The sequence below is a fragment of the Heteronotia binoei genome, chromosome 15 (genome assembly GCF_032191835.1).
Source record: "Heteronotia binoei isolate CCM8104 ecotype False Entrance Well chromosome 15, APGP_CSIRO_Hbin_v1, whole genome shotgun sequence".
Taxonomy (NCBI): domain Eukaryota; kingdom Metazoa; phylum Chordata; class Lepidosauria; order Squamata; family Gekkonidae; genus Heteronotia; species Heteronotia binoei.
In genome coordinates this window covers 40,280,766-40,299,357 of record NC_083237.1, presented here as the reverse complement: position 1 = coordinate 40,299,357, position 18,592 = coordinate 40,280,766, and the positions used below count along the sequence as shown (strand labels likewise).

The following is an 18,592-nucleotide window of genomic DNA, read 5'->3' as shown; positions in this document are numbered from 1 at the left end:
GCAGGGGACTCTCCCCTATGAACCCCACAAGTCCCAAAAAGATTGAGCCGGGGGTTCCATTCCAGGGGCACCCAAAGAGGGTGCCCCTATCCCACCATTATACCCTATGGGCCATTGAAATCAATGGCAACATAGGGCATACTTAGAGGCTACTGGGGGGCAGGGGGTTTGAGGGGGAGCCCCAAAAACTGCAGGGAACCCGTAGGGAACTCTCCCCTATAAAACCCCCCAATTCCCAAAAAGATTGGGCCAGGGAGTCCCTGTATTTGGGTTCCCTAAAGGCCCATTGTCACCAATGATGGTGAAAGCCCAATTAGCCACTTCCTCCACTATAATTGCTGTGGGGAAAGGGGCTCTGGACAGAGGGGGGTTTGAGTGAGAGGCCCCAAAACTGCAAGGCAGCTTCAGGGGACTCCCCAGCATGAAACCCCTCTGGCCCAAAAAGAATGCACCCATCTGTGGGCACCCCAAAAGGAACACTGCTCCCAATGGTGAGAAAAAACCAATTAGAGCCACTTTCTCACTGTAATTGTCGTGGGAAAAGTGGCTCTGGGGAGCAAGAGGTTTTGAGGAGAGCCCCCCAAACTGCTGTGCAGCTTCAGGGCACCCTCCCACACAAAACCCACAAGGCCAAAAATAAAATTGGACTAGGGGGGCCAATTCCTGGGGCACCCGAAGCCAAACCTAACTTCACACCAAAGAATCTCTATAGGACCCAAATGCACTACATCCATCTATCTACTCTATGAACCCTGCAGGTCTGGAACCAATATAAACCCAGTTGCCAATGTCACTGCCAGACAAAACACAATCTGCTCAAGGTCTGCTCTGCAGACCTGGCTGCAGCAAACCCAGATGCCAGCTCTCCAGCCCCGCCCCAAACAACACGGGGAGAGCTGGCCAAGCACAACAAGCCTGCTGGTTCTGGGTCTCTCACCCAGATGCCAGCTTCCCTGCCACAGAACACACAATCTACAGATGCCAGCTCTCCAGCCCTGCCCCAAACAAAACAACTCTCAAACAAGAGAAGTGGTGGACCACACCTAGCTCCACATCATTCTGTATCTGACACAAAGCAAGAAGCATTTAGACTTACCTTGAGTGCTGGATGGTTGGCTTGTCCAGGCTCTTTTGCATTACCCAGGGTGCACCATGAGGAGGCAAGCCAGAATTGCACCCCAAATGGGGAAGATCATTGGGAGGGCCACAGATTGTGTGAGAGGAAGGCAACCATTTCTTCTCTCTCTGCTCAGCAGTAACACACCAGCATCACTGTCCCATTAGAGGGACCTCAGCATTGGTATGGATGCTGGCTGCCTGTCATCATCACTGGCACCTCCCTCTTTCAAGTTATATACTGCCTTCCTAGATCTTAAAGGAGCTTTTGACTCCATAGATAGAGGCCTACTTTGGGACAAACTGAATAAAATGAATATTGATAAGCGATTACTTTTTCTTATTAGAAAATTGCATACCTCAACAACTTGTCAGGTCAAATGCTCTCTAGCTGGAAAGTTAACGGCAAAAATTCCATCTAATAAGGGTGTTAAACAGGGCTGCATTCTAGCCCCCTCCTTTAACCTTTTCCTTAATGATCTAGCACTGACGTTGTCTGGTGCCGACGGTCACAGCCCTAAACTCGGTCCCACTCACGTGCCACTGTTACTGTATGCAGATGACACTTTACTAATGTCCTGCATGCGAGTGGGTTTGAAGCGTCTTTTTAGCCGCTGTCTAGAATATTTTGAAATCAATAAGCTCCAACTTAATTTTGAAAAAACAAAAATCCTTGTCTTCTCAAGAACGTGGCAATTATTCAAATGGGATTTTAATGGAAATAGAATAGAGCAGGTCAGACACTTTAAGTATATAGGTATTCATTTACAATATAATGCATCATGGACTGTACAGTGAAGGTCTGAAACCAATATGGCTAAGGCCAGTGCCCAGGCTATCTGTCGTTTTTTCTACAATAAGGGCAACCAATTTGTGCCGGCTGCTCTGAAAGTTTTTAAGGCCAAAACATGTGTGCAACTACTATACGGTATGCCATTATGGATTGGTGCATTTGATTATTCTTTGGAATGCATCCAATCCAGATTTCTCCATAAAATTCTGGGAATGCCGTGTTGTGTGCCTTATGCAGCCCTATGCCTAGAATCGGGGCAGGTTCCACTTGAAACTAGGGCATGGCTTGTAACTGTTAAATACTGGTTGCGAATACACTATAATTCTGATCCTTCCAGTCTTATCACCCAAATGCTTTCAGAATCTAGATACTCTAATTGGCTAGACTCCATCAAGAAAAAGATCAGCACTGTTGGTTTATCTACAGAGTCATTATCTATGCTCTCACAAATAGAGGCATTTCGTATGATTAAAGCCAGAATCCTGGATATTGAATTACAAAATCTCCACAGTGCCGCTAATAAAACTTGTTCTCCTGTGAGTCTAGGGTTTTCGTTTGATGTTGGCCATATGGCTTCGTATCTCTATTCTTTGCAAAGTCCTCAACAGCGTAAGGCCTTTTCATTGGCAAGATTTGATGTTATGCCATCAGCAGTTCTATATGGTAGATTTCATAATATACCCTACACGGCCAGACTATGTCCGTGTAAGTCCGGATCTATTGAAACCATTTCACATATTCTTTTGTACTGCCCTTTTTATGTAAGTATTCGTTGTTGATTTTTGGATCCTATTCTTCTAAATAAGATGGGTCTGGCTGATCCAGATAAGGTCCAGCTTGTTCTGAAGGATGTTACTCCTGACATAACTGTGAATACTGCCTCATATCTGTACTGGGCCAAAAAGATTCGTCAAGACAAGGATCAGTCTTGTTGTTTCATTTAACTGTGATTGTATGTAACTGTGTTTTAATCCTGATGTACAGTATCTTAACCTATTTATTGTTTCTTAACCTGTTTTTATATGCCATTAAAGGTTGATACTGATACTGAATAATGGGGAATTGATCCGTGGGTATTGGGGGCTCGGGGGGGGGCTATTTTTTGAGGTAGAGGCATCAAATTTTTAGTATAGCATCTAGTGCCTCTCCCCAAAATACCCCCCAAGTTTCAAAATGATTGGACCAGAGGGTCCAATTCTATGAGCCTCAAATATGTTTCCCCTATCCTTAATTATTTCCTATGGAAGAAAGACATTTAAAAAGGTGTGCTTTCCCTTTAAATGTGATGGCCAGAACTCCCTTGGAGTTCAATTATGCTTGTCACACCCTTGTTCCTGGCTCCACTCCCAAAGTCTCCTGGCTCTGCCCCCAAAGTCCCCAGAGTTTTCTTTAATTGGATTTGGCAACCCTAGCAGGCCTTCTTCTTCATCACACTTCGGCCAGAGGTCAGAGTGCTGGAAGGTGGCTGTGGAGTGGCCCTATGCACAGGTGGGGGGGGGGAGACCTGGGTCCTCCCCCTCCCCTCCACCCCTCTAGTCTTCTCCTTGGCCTTGCCCACAGGGCCCCTCTTCTGCTGCCTGTCACTCATGTCACCCTTGGCCAGTCTCACACAACCTGAACTGAGAGTGGGTTTTTTTTTACAAACCTAACTCACTGCACTGTATCCTGAACCAACAGGTGCTCTGACTTCTTTTTTAAAACCCTCCCACCTAAACTTGTTTGTTTTTTTCTTTAGTCCCTAACCTGTCCTTTTTGGGTTGAGGTAGTAGTGATCTGGTAAAGTTTAGGAGACTAGGTGATCCTGCCTCTACCTGGCTACAGTTTTTAAAAGGCTACCTTGAGATGAAGGCAATCCTTGTTATATCCTTCTAGTGAAATTTCTCCTAACTAGATCCTGAGACAAACTGGATTTCCTTGCAAACTAGAAATTAGGTGTCCCCTATAACATGAGAGAAGCTGTGGTTTACCCTATGGAAATCTAAGGATGCTTGGCTGAAAGCAAGATGCACTGCAACCCTAGTCTCTTTAAAAGGGAGCCTGATGTGGCCTAGTAGTCAAGCTGCCTTTTATGAGAAACTGAAAATCTTTTTAAATTGCCCCTATCTGGCCTAGTTGAATTTTGAAAGAAGATAAAGCCCTAAACTGGATTAATTTTTTTTTTAATTTCAAAAAACACAATCCCTAAAAACACCCTTATTAGTGGGGCAGCCTATTTAGTGGCCCTAGGCAAACTGAAAGCAGCCTCAGACTCCAAGAACAACTCTATAAAAACCCCACCCCACACAGCCCACACACCAACCCTCTCACACCAACCAGTGGTAACTTAAAAAAACCAAAATGTGACAGAAAAAAACTTAACTTTTAACCCCCCCCCCCCCAAAAAAAAAACAGAACCAGTAAAAGGGACAACGGGAGAAGGCCAAGAAACTCAACTGTTAAAAAAGTGGCCTTTTCACCAAAAAGAAACCTCAAGCCAAATCAGTCAACAACACCCCCCCCCCCAAAAAAAAAAAAAAAAAAACAGAACCAGGAGAGGGACAACAGGACAGGAGGATGCAAAACCTGCAGCAATGGAGAATAGATCCAAACAGAAGGCCAAGAAACTCAACTGTTAAAAAAGTGGCCTTTTAAACAATGAAAATTAGGCCAAACAACCCCCTCCCCCCCAAAGAACCAGAACCAGAAGAGAAAAGGAACAATGGCAGCACAACACAGCAACAACAAATCAAACACAGAATCCTTTTAAAACAGTAAAAAACCGTAACTTTTAACAACAACAATAATAACAATAATAATAATAATACTTTTTATTTATTTCCCGCCCTCCCGACCGAAGCAGGCTCAGGGCAGCTCACAACATATTAGTTCAATACAATATAAGAAAATCATATAATTCAATAAATACTACATTATAAAACCATCATTTAAATCAACATTCCAATTAAAATGAACAGTTATGGTGCTAAATTACAGGTTTTTAATAAATTGATGGCGGAATACAACAGCAGTGAATCTATCATTAGCTCAGCATTCAGCGAAGTCCATCTTAAAAGGAGTAGTCTTGCAGGCCCTGCGGAATTGCTCAAGACTCTGCAGGGCCCGCACTTCATCCGGAAGTTGATTCCACAGGTATGGAGCTGCGATAGAGAAGGCCCTTTCCCTTGTGTTCTTCAATTTGGCCTCCCTCGGCCCAGGGATATTCAGCTGGTTCTTTCCCCCTGACCTCAGTGCTCTCTGGGGTTCATATGGGGAGAGACGGTCCCTCAGGTAGGCAGGCCCTCGACCATATAGGGTTTTAAAGGTAATAACCAGCACTTTGTACCAAACCTGGTATGCAACCAGCAGCCATACAGGAACTTTACCAACCCCTCCCCCCAAAAAAACCTTCACCCTAACCCCAAGAAATCCAAGCCACCCAAATCAAGAAAAGTAAAAGGACACTGCACTTTTAAAAGTCCTCTCACTAAAGTAAGAAATGGGCAAATTGGCAAATCCCCCACCCCATCGCAGGCCCCCACCCCCAGCAGAACCCCCTAACCCCATATAAGCTACCCAGTACTCACCCACCCAAATCTGGATAAGTAAAGGGACTCTGAATCTTAAAAAGTCCTTTTACTAACTAAAATAAAAACAAGAACCCCAAGACTGTCTTACCTTAGACGTCTTCTCCTCTCTAGGCACTGGCAGGTCAGGCAAGGCTGAGAAAGAGCAGCAGCAGCTGAAGCCAAGGGCCAGCGCAGCACAATCTCTCTCTCACACCAACACACCAGCAATGGAATGGAGTCCAGCCAGGCAGACTCCTTTAAAAGGTTCTCTGGCCCTACACAGAGCAGTTTCAAAAAATAGCACTGCTCTGTGATTGGCCAGAGAACACTGTTTACTTGGATACCCAAGTAAACAAAAGAACAACAATGTTCCTGATGGCTGAGGAATTAGCCCAGTCATCAGCTACACAACAGCCCTGCAAAGCATGCATTTGCAGTGCATTTTGCAAATGCATGCTTTGGATTGGCTGCTGGGGCTCCTCTCCCCCTCCCTCCCTGATCCCAGGGAGGCTATGAGAGAGGCTGGAAAAGGTTTCCAAAGGCGGGAAAGAAAGCAAGCAGCTCCCCTGAGGCTGCAGAAGCTCTTTTTCTGCCTTTTCCATTGACTTCCTTATACTTCTGAATATTGATATGGAAGTATACAGTGAGCCATATACGGTTCCCGTTTAATGGGCTGAAAATGGATGAGGAAGATACGGTGCCATATGCTTCCGAATCAAGGATGATTCGGTGGTCTATGCGGTTTGGTCGAACCGAATGCACACCCCTAATCATTAGTATCCTTCAGTGTTGTGGTCCATTCTAGAAAACCAGAATTATATCAATTTACCATCTGGCATGTGTAAGTGAGGAACTGGTTGGAAGCTTCCAAAATGTGATTATCTACCTATCATTTGGCATGGTTCAGTCCATTCTACATTTTCAGTATTTGACCATCTCATTCCCAACTCTAGCATGACCAAGAGACTATGGATAAGGATATATAAGCATGTGGACATAAGATCAAAGGGAAATGCACTACATTCCCATAGTCAGTAATGGCTGTGGTCATTTCTTCAAGCAAGGTTCTTCCAACTGTCTCCAAAATATGGCCAGTAAGTTAGATACCCTTCCCTGCTACTTCTAGCCCCCTTTCCCATGTGGTTTTTCCATACTGCAGTGTCCACATGCAGCTGCTGGTGTCACTCACAAATTCTTTTAGAGCTGTTCTCTCAAGAGCAGTTCTCTCAGAGGTCTCTCAGTCCCACTACCTCAAATAGTGCTTGTTGTGGGGAGGGGAAGAGAAAGGAGATTAACTGACCAAATACAAAATGGCATCAAATTCCCTGTGCAGATCATTATGTAGTCCTCACATAATGGGCAAGGGTTCTATCTCATTGAGGCAGCTTGTTCAAGCTAGCTGTGGAAAAAGATAAATTAACACAGAGGGAACACACTATACAGTAGTAGCAGTTCCCTTTGGATATTGCTTCTTTAACCCTCTTTCCAATTCATGTGGGTCCAAGTAGATCTCATTAAAGTATGCAGATACTTATTAAAGTATGCAATCATGGGTTTTTCATAGAAATCTTGAGAGATGGCTGCATAAAAAGTATCTACCTCTGCACCATTAGTGTAGAGAATGAGAAAGGTGAATACTATAATGTTATATGCAGCATGAATGCATTGCATAATTAGGCATCTTGACTGGTAAAGGGAATAATCTCAGAGTGACTAGTTAAGAAAAGAAGCTACCATTGGTGCAACATTGATTCCGGACCTTCTTAGAAGTGAGTTGAACGTTTTTCAGATTTCCTACATCCATAAATGCTATAGCTGAGTGGACAATGCTCTGCTTGTGTAGATAGGTTCATTCTAGGCTTTAGTTAGAAGAAGAACCTTTTATTTAGAAAAAAATATATTGTTTGTGTGTTTGTGTGTGTGTCTAGTGACCCTAGGAATTAATGACCTCCACAATATTCAATTCAGTTCAGTTTTATTATTACAGTCAGCGACCAGATCCAACAGACAAAAGCATTATCAGGTAAACAGATATTCAAGTTAAAGTCCAGTTAAAATAAATTAGAAAATTTAACAAAAAACCTCTATATAAAATTACATAGTAGAAAGAGAATAAAATATAAAATACATAAAATAACATCTAAGATAACTGTATTAAACGTTTGAACCTGAAATAAAAAATCAAGAACCATACTATAGACCTTGCGATGATGTCTAAATCAAGGCACAAAAGGGCAGTGCTGAAATTTATTGTGCACTTTGATCAATAGCTCTAAAACATTGTACTTAAGAACGTAAGAGAAGCCATGTTGGATCAGACCAATGGCCCATCCATTCCAACACTCTGTGTCACACAGTGACCCAAAACGTGTTAACAGTCTTGCTCAGGTCTCACAAACTGAGTTTAGGGTTAAGTCTAGAGTATATTAAATCAAGCTATTACTTCATCACAATGCATTTTGCTTTCTTTAAAAAAGTGCCCCCCCATCATTAATAAATATAAAATATGATGCTTATATGTGTTTCTAAACTGTAAAACAAAAGGACAGTAATGAAGCCAATATTCACAAAATGTATTTCCTTACCCTTAAATGTTTATCAGGGGAAGGAGGTGGAGTTCAGGAATTTCCAAAAAGTAGCCCTACACCTTAACTAAAGGTTTTTGAGTTGGATCCTGAGAGCTGACAATAGAGATCCACTCGTGCTGCAGGATCTGGTTGCTGTTGTTGTTTTTGGCAAGTTTTTCCACAGAAGCTCTTTATGCACTCACATTCATACAGTCAAACTGCTCCTGAGGGGTAAGGATTCTGCCTGAGTGGAATAGCCAGTGGTAAGGGATAAGCTGAAAGAAATCACACAAGATGTTCAGGCCGCAGCTATTTGTCCGATTGCAAGGGACTATTGCACCAAATGCTCTGACCTGGATGGCTCAGGCTAGCCTGATTTCATCAGAAGCTAAGCAGGTCAGCTCTAGTTGGATTGGGAGGCTTCTGAGTTGCTTCTGAGACGAAGACAATGGGAAACCAACTGTGCTCATCTTTCTCCTAGAAAACCCTACAGGGTCTCCGTAAATTGGCTGTGATTTGGCAACACTTTCCATCACAATAGCACCGATTGCATACATGCCACTTATGGAATTAGATTCAACTAGATTTCCTTCTGGAAGAAAAGAAAGGTGGTTGTTCTCTTTGACCTTCAAAAATCAATGCTGGGAATCATGGGTCCTGCAAATGCTATAAAAGATGGGATCTGAAGAAGGGGAAATGGGCAAGACTGGGTGAAAAAGCCAGCTGGATCCTACACATGAGGTTCAGTGGTAACTTCTGGTTAAATTTCAAGATGTAAAAATTTCAAAACCAGATTTGGAGCATACACAATTTTCTAGTTTTGTGCTTTGTTTTGTTTTTAAACCAGGCATTTTTTCCCCTCTTGTTTTATTGAAGTACACTTGCCTATTGTGGAATAACTGGAGGAAAGTAACTGGGCAGTCAGGGGAGGCAGGTGGTAGGAGATACATGAAAATATATGTGCAGTGTACTCCTATACATATTTACACAAAACTAAGTCCCTTGGTGTTTAATGGTGCTTGTTATCAAGTAACTGTTTTTATATGTTTATAACCCTAATTCCTCAGCCTAGCAAGGTGTGTAGGCTGAACTTGGGCAAAGCATGCTAGAAGAAACTAGGTCAGTAGTCTCTCGGCTTGGCTTCACGAACGAAGATTTAAGAAGGGTGCAATAGTCCACGTCTGCTGCAGGCTCGCTGGTGGCGGACAAGACCAATGCGGGACAGGCAGGTCCGGCCACAGTGGCTGCAGGGAAAAGTCTGATTTGGGGTTGGTGCTGTAGCAGTGCGATACTTCCTCAATCTCCTTTTGTCCTCAAGACCAGCTATGCGTGCGTTCTCAAAAGAAGAGACAGCCTGGTGGATGGTGTGCCTCCATGCTTTGCGATCTGAGCCTAGGTCAGACCACTGGTGATGGTTGATGCGACAGGTGCCAAGGGATTTCTTCAAGGAGTCCTTGTACCTCTCCTTTGGTGCCCCTCTATTTCGATGGCCGGTGGAGAGTTCGCCATACAGGGCAATCTTGGGAAGACGGTGGTTTTCCATCCTAGAAATATGCCCTGCCCAGCGCAGCTGCGTCTTCAACAGCAGTGCCTCGATGCTGGTAACCTCTGCCCGCTTGAGAACTTCAGTGTTGGTCACAAAGTCACTCCAGTGGATGTTGAGGATGGTGCGAAGGCAGCGCTGATGAAAGCGCTCAAGGAGTCGCAGGTGATGACGGTATAAAACCCACGATTCGGAGCCGTAGATGAGGGTTGTCATCACAACCGCTTTGTAAACATTGATCTTTGTGCCTTTTTTCAGATGCTTGTTGCTCCACACTCTTTTGTGCAGTCGGCCAAAGGCACGGTTTGCCTTTGCCAGCCTGTTGTCGATCTCCTTGTCGATCTTAGCATCTGAGGAGATGATGCACCCCAGGTAGCTGAACTGCTGGACTGTCTTCAGAACTGATTCACCCACAGTGATGCAGGGAGGGTGATAATCTTCCTGGGGTGCAGGCTGGTGGAGAACTTCTGTCTTCTTCAGACTAACTTCTAGGCCGAATAGCTTGGCAGCCTCTGCAAAGCAGGACATCATATGCTGCAGAGCTGATACCGAGTGGGAGACGAGTGCAGCATCATCAGCAAACAGTAGCTCTCGGATGAGTTTTTCCATTGTCTTGGAGTGGGCCTTTAGTCGCCTCAGGTTGAACAGGCTGCCATCGGTGCGATAGCGGATGTAGACACCATCGTCATCATCTAGATGTACTGCGGCTCTTTGAAGCATCATGCTAAAGAAGATCGTAAAGAGAGTTGGCGCGAGAACGCAGCCTTGCTTTACACCTGTGCCTATTGGGAAGGTCTCCGAGAGGTCGTTGCAGTGTCTGACTTGGCCTCGTTGGTCTTTGTGTAGTTGGATGATCATGCTGAGGAACCTTGGGGGACATCCTAAACGTTCCAAGATTTGCCACAGGCCTTTCCTGCTAACGGTATCGAAAGCTTTGGTAAGGTCGACAAAAGTCACATACAGAGCCTTGTTTTGTTCCCTGCATTTCTCTTAGAGCTGCCTGAGAACAAATACCATGTCGGTGGTGCTCCTGTTAGCTCTGAAGCCGCACTGGCTCTCTGGGAGGAGTTCTTCTGCAATGGCGGGCACAAGTCTGTTTAGGAGTATTCTGGCAAGGATTTTGCCTGCGATGGAGAGCAGGGTTATCCCCCGGTAGTTGGAGCAGTCTGACTTTTCCCCTTTGTTCTTGTATAGGGTGATGATGATTGCATCGCAAAAGTCCTGTGGTAATTTGCCTTGTTCCCAGCAGGTGACAAGTACTTTGTGAAGTGAGCTATGTAGTACTGTGCCCCCATGCTTCCATATCTCTGGTGGAATTCCATCAACTCCTGCTGCCTTGACACTTTTCAGTTGCTTGATGGCTTTAACAGTCTCTTCTAGAGTGGGGATCTCATCCAACTCTGTTTTCACTGGTTGAAGTGGGGTGAGGTGAATTGCTGAATCTTGAACTACGCGGTTGGCACTGAAGAGAACCTGAAAATACTCCGACCACCGGTTCAATATGGATGCCTTGTCTGTGAGGAGCACTTGGCCGTCTGCACTACGCAAGGGACTCTGAGTCTGATATGATGGACCATATACTGCCTTCAGGGCTTCGTAGAACCCTCTTAAATCACCAGTGTCTGCACACAGCTGGGTTCTCTCAGCAAGCTTGGTCCACCACTCGTTCTGAATGTCTCGAAGCTTGCACTGGAGGTTGCTACATACAGCGCGAAAGGTTGCTTTTTTCCTAGGACAGGAGGGCTGAGCAAGATGTGCTTGGTAGGCAGATCTCTTTTTCGCCAGTAAATCTTGGATCTCTTGATTGTTCTCATCAAACCAGTCCTTGTTCTTCCTTCTGGAGAACCCGAGGACTTCTTCAGAGATCTACAGGACGGTAGTTTTTAGGTGTTCCCAGAGTGCTTCTGGAGAAGGGTCTGTGGGGCAACTGGGGTCCTCAATTCTTGACTGGAGTTTTGCCTGGAAGGCAGCTTTAACTTCGGCTGACTGGAGACTGCCAACCTGAAACTTCCTCCGAGGGATACCTCCTCTCCTGGGTGTGGGTTTAAAGTGAAGACGGAGATTGCAGCGTACAAGACGATGATCCGTATGACATTCTGCACTGGGCATTACTCGGGTGTGTAAGACATCTCGAAGGTCTCTCTGGCACACCAGAATGTAGTTGATAAGGTGCCAGTGCTTGGACCGTGGGTGCATCCAGGTTGTCTTCAGACTGTTCTTCTGCTGGAAGATAGTGTTGGTGATGGTGAGCTGGTGCTCCATGCAGAATTCTAGCAGGAGGCGCCCGTTGTCATTGCAGTTGCCAATGCCGTGTTTGCGAAGTACTCCTTTCCAGGCTTCCGAGTCTTTACCTACTCTGGCATTGAAGTCGCCAAGGATGATCACCTTGTCCTCTGTAGGGGTCTTCCGTACGAGGTTGTGTAGATCAGCATAGAACTTGTTCTTTTCTGCAGGATCTGCTTGAAGGGTTGGGGCATACACACTGAAGAGTGTTGCATGCTGCTTGTTTTGAAGTGGGAGGCGCATGGACATGATGCGATCTGAGTGACCTGTTGGCAGGTTTTCGAGTTTGGAGGCAATGGAGTTCCTGACCATGAAGCCAACGGCAGAAAGGCGGCTCTCAGCCTTTGACTTACCTGACCAGTAGAGGGTATAGCCAGCACCGTGTTCTTGAAGACTACCTTCCTCAGGGAAACGGACCTCACTGAGAGCTGCTATGTCGATATTCAACCTGAGAAGTTCGTGGGCAACTAGAGCAGAGCGTCGTTCAGGGCGACCACTGTCTACTGTGTCAAGCATGGTTCTGATGTTCCAACACGCAAGCTTTAGTCTTTGCACACTTTGTGAGGCAGGTGCATGCCTTTTCTTTGTTGTTATTTTTTGACCGCAAGTAAGGATGCCCGTTGACCGCGGCTAGCCAACTGGGGTGGAGGAGACGAGCTTTGTTTAGGCCACCTTTTCTAGGCCCCTCTCCGTGTGGAGCAAGCAGTGCTGTCCCTAGATAAGGCTGCTTGGTCGTTCAGGGTGCTGCCGAAAAATGCTTTCGTCTCCGGGTTAGCATCAGGCGACCAATACCCTGAACCGCCTACATGCAGGATCGGGACTGCGGCTTCCAGTGGCATCTTCCACCTGCCGTTTCGCCCCTTGCCCATCGCTGCAGGACTTGATGCGTTGTGGGTTGTGTATGTGGATATGCCCTTCAGGCCTGCGCAGAGGAATTTTTTAGGTGAAGCCCAGTGTGCGCGGTACTGGCTCCACCCTTTCACCTGGGGGTCATCTGCCATGGCCCAGTAAGCCGGGACGCCGGCAGCGAGTCCTCCAGGTGGTAGGTGTTACATTAACGAGCTCTATCTGCCCGGGTTTGATGTTAGAGTTTTCCTTCTCTTAGGCTGGCAAGGTTGGTGGGCCCAGCCTGCCCATCCGGTTATACCGCCGGACAATTCGGTCGCACCATGACGTAGCAAACTCTGTGAAAAACAGGGGGGACCAGCGAGAAGGTGTTGCTACGGATGCAGTAATGCAGGAGAGGCCATTGTAGTGACCATCTGCCAGGCATAGCCAGACAGTGACCACGCGGCATTCACTACACCGGGAGAGGAGAGGCTATGTATTGCACATACACTTTCCCTGGGGGGGGTAGGATATCCAGAAGGAGCCCGCCCCCCAACCCCCCCAAACCAGGTCAGTAGTACTGAGAGCACAAGCTGTGGGAGCAGGATGCAGGATCAGTGTGAGGTGTGTGCATGAATATACATCCGGGACTTAGTAAGTAAAACAACAACAGTAGTATCTTGTGTTTTGGACATAGTGGTTGCCAAAGTAAGTATGCAGGGGTTTATTTTGCAGCTTAAGGAAAATCCAAAAGCTTTCAGAAACTAGGTAAATTTAGCTTGAAAAGCAGAAGGCTGAGAGGGCACATAATTGCACTATTGATGTAATGGAATGTTTGTACATGGAAGAGGGCAAGGGATTGCTTTTTATAGGGTTGCCAGCCTCCAGGTGGGACCTAAAGGTCTCCTGCTTTTACAACTGATCTCCAACTGGCAGAGATCAGTTCCCCTGAAGAAAATGGCTGCTTTGAAGGGTGGATGCTATGGCATTGTACCGTGATGAGGCTCCTTGCCTCCCCAAACCCTGCCCTGTCCCAGATAATCCCCACAGTCTCCAGGTAGTTTCCAACACAGACCTGGCAACCCTAGAGGACAAGAATAGGTGAAATGGACTGAAAATTAACAGTAGAGTATATTTCAGGTGAGACATTTAGGAGAAACTTCCTAATGATAACAGCAGCTCAGAAATGGAACCAGTTACTTGGAGTTGGGGCTTGCCAGAGATTTTAAAGTAGAAGCTGGGCTATCCATCTCTCAGGGGTGTGCTGGCTCTGGATTTCTTTTATAAGGCATGGGCTTGGACTATAGACTTCCAAAACAAGAATCCTATAATGGTATATGCCTTTTGTTTTGTTTTGCTTTGCTCTGCCATTGCTTTTACCCCCACTCCCAAATATGAAAAAAATCACATACTTAAATTAGCCTAAATTTAAACAAGAATCTGATTCTTTTAAAAAAGGACTATTAATTGACTGTCCAAACTGAGTAACATCTATGTTTTGAAACATCATAATGATGTTATAATTTGATACTTGAATCTAAATATATGAGCACACTGCATCCCAAATTTGGTATTTTGAGACTAATGGAAGTGGGCGAAATATGCTCAACTAAAGTCATGGGATTTCTCAATATCTTCCTTTATTTTAGTCATTTCATATTATTACATGACAAGATTTACCAATTCTGTTTTGTAGGTGTAGGATCCTGTCATTGATATATACTGATAACTCCTCAGGAGATGGAGAATCAAACAATCATCTCTGAATTCATCCTCCTGGGGTTCCCTGCTGGATTTGAGATTCAGCTTTTTCTTTTTGTGGTCTTATTCCTCACTTACATACTAACAGTCCTGGAGAATCTCATCATTATCTCAGCAGTTAAAGGTAACAAGAACCTCCACAAGCCAATGTACTTCTTCTTGGGAAACCTGTCTTTCTTGGAAATCTGGTATATCAGTGTCACACTTCCAAAATTGCTGGTAGACTTCTGGTCACAGAGTAAAATGATCTCCTTCCAGAGTTGCATGGCACAACTTTACTTCTTCATCTCCCTTATGTGTACTGAATGTGTCCTCCTGGCTGTCATGGCGTTTGACCGCTATGTAGCCATATGCAATCCACTTCGTTATCCAGTCATTATGTCCCATAGATTGTGCTTCCAGCTAGGTTTGCTCTCCTGGGTGTGCGGCTTTTCTGTCTCTTTAGTCAAGGTTATCTTTATCTCTAGGCTCAGTTTTTGTGGTCCTGGAATCATCAATCACTTTTTTTGTGACATTTCTCCTGTACTTAACCTTTCTTGCACCGATATGTCAGTGGCTGAGCTGGTGGATTTCATTTTGGCCTTGGTAATCCTCTTAATCCCACTCTCCATCACAATCCTGTCCTACCTGTTCATCATTATTTCAATTTTCCGTATTCCCACAACTCAAGGAAAGAAGAAAGCTTTCTCAACCTGTGCCTCACATCTTACTGTGGTCATCATCTTCTTCTCAACAACAGTCTTCATGTATGCTCGGCCCAGAAAAATTCACCCCTTTAATCTCAACAAAATAGTGTCCATCTTCTATGCTGTGATCACTCCAGCTCTCAATCCTCTCATCTATTGCTTGAGAAATAAAGAAGTGAAAGAAGCTTTAAGAAGAAATTTAGGTAGGAAACATCCAGTTGGATAAGCCACTGAAGGCTGGTTTCCAGAGGACAGCAGCAACAAACTAGACAAGATAGTAGGAAAGTCAAAACCAGAAGGTGCTGTTTTCTTCATAGACATTGGTCTATGTATACCAGGGTGATCTTGGTGGGAGTACCTCACAATAAAATTATGAAGAGAGTGAGAGTGATTATAAACGCAATCAAATAACTTTATTATATATAAAATAAAAGATATAAAAATGTAGAGAAGCTACACTAAGCAACTGAGAACTGATTCTCTATGCAATCACATACACAAACCACCAACCATTGCTTACAGGACTTTGTACGTAATGGTAGTAGCTATTCATCACTGGAAACATACTCTGATAACTAAGTTGTTTCTGTCAGTTCCCCATGAATAAAATTTCCACCATCTTCCTGCACTGGTTGCATATTTCAGATGAAGAATCCATTTGCTGTTCTTGTACATGTCATTATAAAATGACAAGGGATCTTGGAGGTTTTTGCCATCTTTTGGGCATTGAGCACAGTCACTGAGGATGTATGTGTGTGGGGGAGCTATTTGTGAAGTTCCTGCATTGTGCAGGGGGTTGGACTAGATGACCATCGAGATCCATTCAAACTCTATGAATCTATGCCAGTTAGGACTATCCATAAAAAAAAAAAAATTCTGTCAGTTTCTGTTGTTCCATTTACTACAAAAGGTTTCCATACATGGAACAGGGATGGTACTGTCAAGTCTGATGTTTCAATAACGAGACCTTCTTGATAAAAAAGTTTCTAGTTTATTGTAACGTTGCAAGACTGTAAAAGCAGATTGAGAGACTGGCAAGCATACACAAAGAGCAAGCATTTAAGGTATACATCAAAAGGATTCCTTGGGGGGGGGAGCACTCTATGCAGGGCACATTCACACATCATTGTTGCTTTATCGTTCTCAAGCTTTGGCTGGCCTTGGGCGCTTCCTTAGCACCGGCTATCTCTAAGAAGGCACCATAATCTTGTTCCCATATTCCCATTTCCAAGCATTGCTACATAACAAAGGAAGGGAGGGGGGAGGGAGAGTTTAGCTAGCAGCATCTGAATACAGAATGGTTTTTACCCAGGATCCTTTTCCTGAACCAGAGTTTGTGACTAAACTAATTAAGCATTACAGCAGACTTGACAGGTACTTGCCAATGAACAATGCTATCATTCCATGAATTCAACTAGAAAGTTAAGATAGTGAAAATGCAAAGAGAATTTTGGGATTTAGAACTAGGTCCCCTGCATATGTCAAAATAATGTGCAGAACATCATAAATTATTTATCTGTTGAATTCTACAGATTAAAGGGACCTACTGGTACCCAAATTGGACCCATAGACAAGGAAATTAGCTGAAAAACGGCTTCACCCCAAGGATCTTCAGGAGATCAATGATAATGCGATTCTTTCCTATTGACATCTCATGAGTGGGAGGCCACCATCTTTTCAGCTTCTGAAAGAGGAAGAAAGGAAGAATCTTCTTTAACCACTCATATAGACCAAGATTGTGATTATAGGTCCCACATAGACAAGAGCTATGTGTTATTGAGTAGACTTGGACAATATTGAATGAAAATGCTGGTTGGATTCACTCCTATGTGTTTGTTTATTCATTAAAGAACCCAGCATTCAACCAGGAAAGGAGCTCCCAGTTCAGCTGAAGTTTAGAAGGACAGATTTGGGATTTTGGGTACCTTGGGTCAAGAAGCCATACATTAGTCCTTGAAGTAGTGATTGCAGAGGACCTAGAATGTGATAACTGAGGGACTACACCAGAGTCCTCTGTCAATAAGGTAGTCCATACACCATCCAAAATAATTCTTGATAGCTTTTTTTTTTAAAATACATATTAAACATCTACGGTATATCCTTTTTTGTATTTTTATGTTCATGTATGTGCATGCACACACACAGCTGGAAGTCATGTTGACCTCTGGTGAGTGAACCCTATTGGGGGCATGGAGGATATTCAGGGAAGAGGCTGAATAAAGTCTGTCTTTGCCTCTCTACTGCTGGTATTTCAAGGAGGTCTCCATCCAAGTTCTTGCTAGAGTCCACCCTTCCAGAATCGGGCTTGCCTGGGCTATCTAAGTCAGGGCATTTATTTGTCTTAATGACAGAAACAGTAACAAGTTACCTGTAGGGTCAGCAAAGAACAAATGACACATTTACTTGGATACTAGATACTTTCTCAGGTGATAACTAGCAAATGCCCTTGAATTGTTATGCAAGGCTTCCTTCCATCTCAGGCCCTGAGAAGGCGCCGGCTAGTTCCTTCACACCAGTTACGAATCACAGTAAGGAAAGGGGGGAAGGGAAGCAACTATGGCAGAACATTAGCAGCAGTGGATCCATTATGATTTTAACAGGGCCTATTGCTTAGGCCATGATCCCCCAGTCTTAAGTCATTATTAGTCGATCTTGACACACTTCAATGGGAACCCTAAACAGCTTACATCATTCTATTCTCCTCCGTTTATCCTCATAATGACACTGTGAGATAGGTTAGGTTTAGTGTGTGTGACTGGCCCAATGTGACCCAGCAAGCTTCCATAGCAGAGTGTGGATTCAAACCTGAGTCTCCTAGATCCTAATCTGACACACTAGCCATGACACAACTCTGGCTTTCAGTACCATACTGGTATTGTTCTATGTGTGCAAAGTATAAGGTAGAACAAAATGCCCAATGATAGAAGGGCCAGATAAACTGTTGAATTTATCATTAAATCTAATTCTGAACTATGCTTTAGAGTGTGTGTGTGTGTTTTTTAATCCACACAATGGGACTATGAAAAGATTGGAGATTTTTCTACAAAACTAAAGGAAACCCTAGTTTTGTAGAAAAGAGGGTGAATACAGGGGTTGCTAATACTGCAGTACAGCCCTCCTTTCCTATTCTTACAGATACTCTACTTATCAATGGTACCATTATATGTTTTGGCCCATGAATAAATGACAATTAATTGTCTTGAAGCTGTTACTATACAAATAGGGCCAGCAAAGAGTTCCTTAGAGTTAGCACAATTAGCCAATATCCCTAGAGCCTGAGCAGCCTAAACCCACTAATGAACATATAGTTATCCATAAAAGAACCAAGGACCACTCAATGCAATCACCTTGCCAGATCATATCTCTCCAGTTCTCTTTGACATAGTAAAAAAAAAATGACTATAGTTGTTTTTTTTTCAGGTTTCATATTTCTTGTTGTGAAAATGAACATCGGAAGTTTTGTCCAGAAC

At 44.2% G+C, this 18,592-nt stretch overlaps 1 protein-coding gene across 1 annotated transcript; it reads left to right on the top strand.

Annotated features, from left to right (window-relative positions):
• The first annotated feature begins 14,400 nt into the window (after positions 1-14,400).
• LOC132583522 (olfactory receptor 6B1-like) lies at positions 14,401-15,348 on the top strand. The gene has a single exon (XM_060255149.1). The coding sequence runs from the start codon at positions 14,416-14,418 to the stop codon at positions 15,346-15,348; it is 933 nt and encodes a 310-aa protein (XP_060111132.1). The 5' UTR covers positions 14,401-14,415.
• Positions 15,349-18,592: the final 3,244 nt, after the last annotated feature.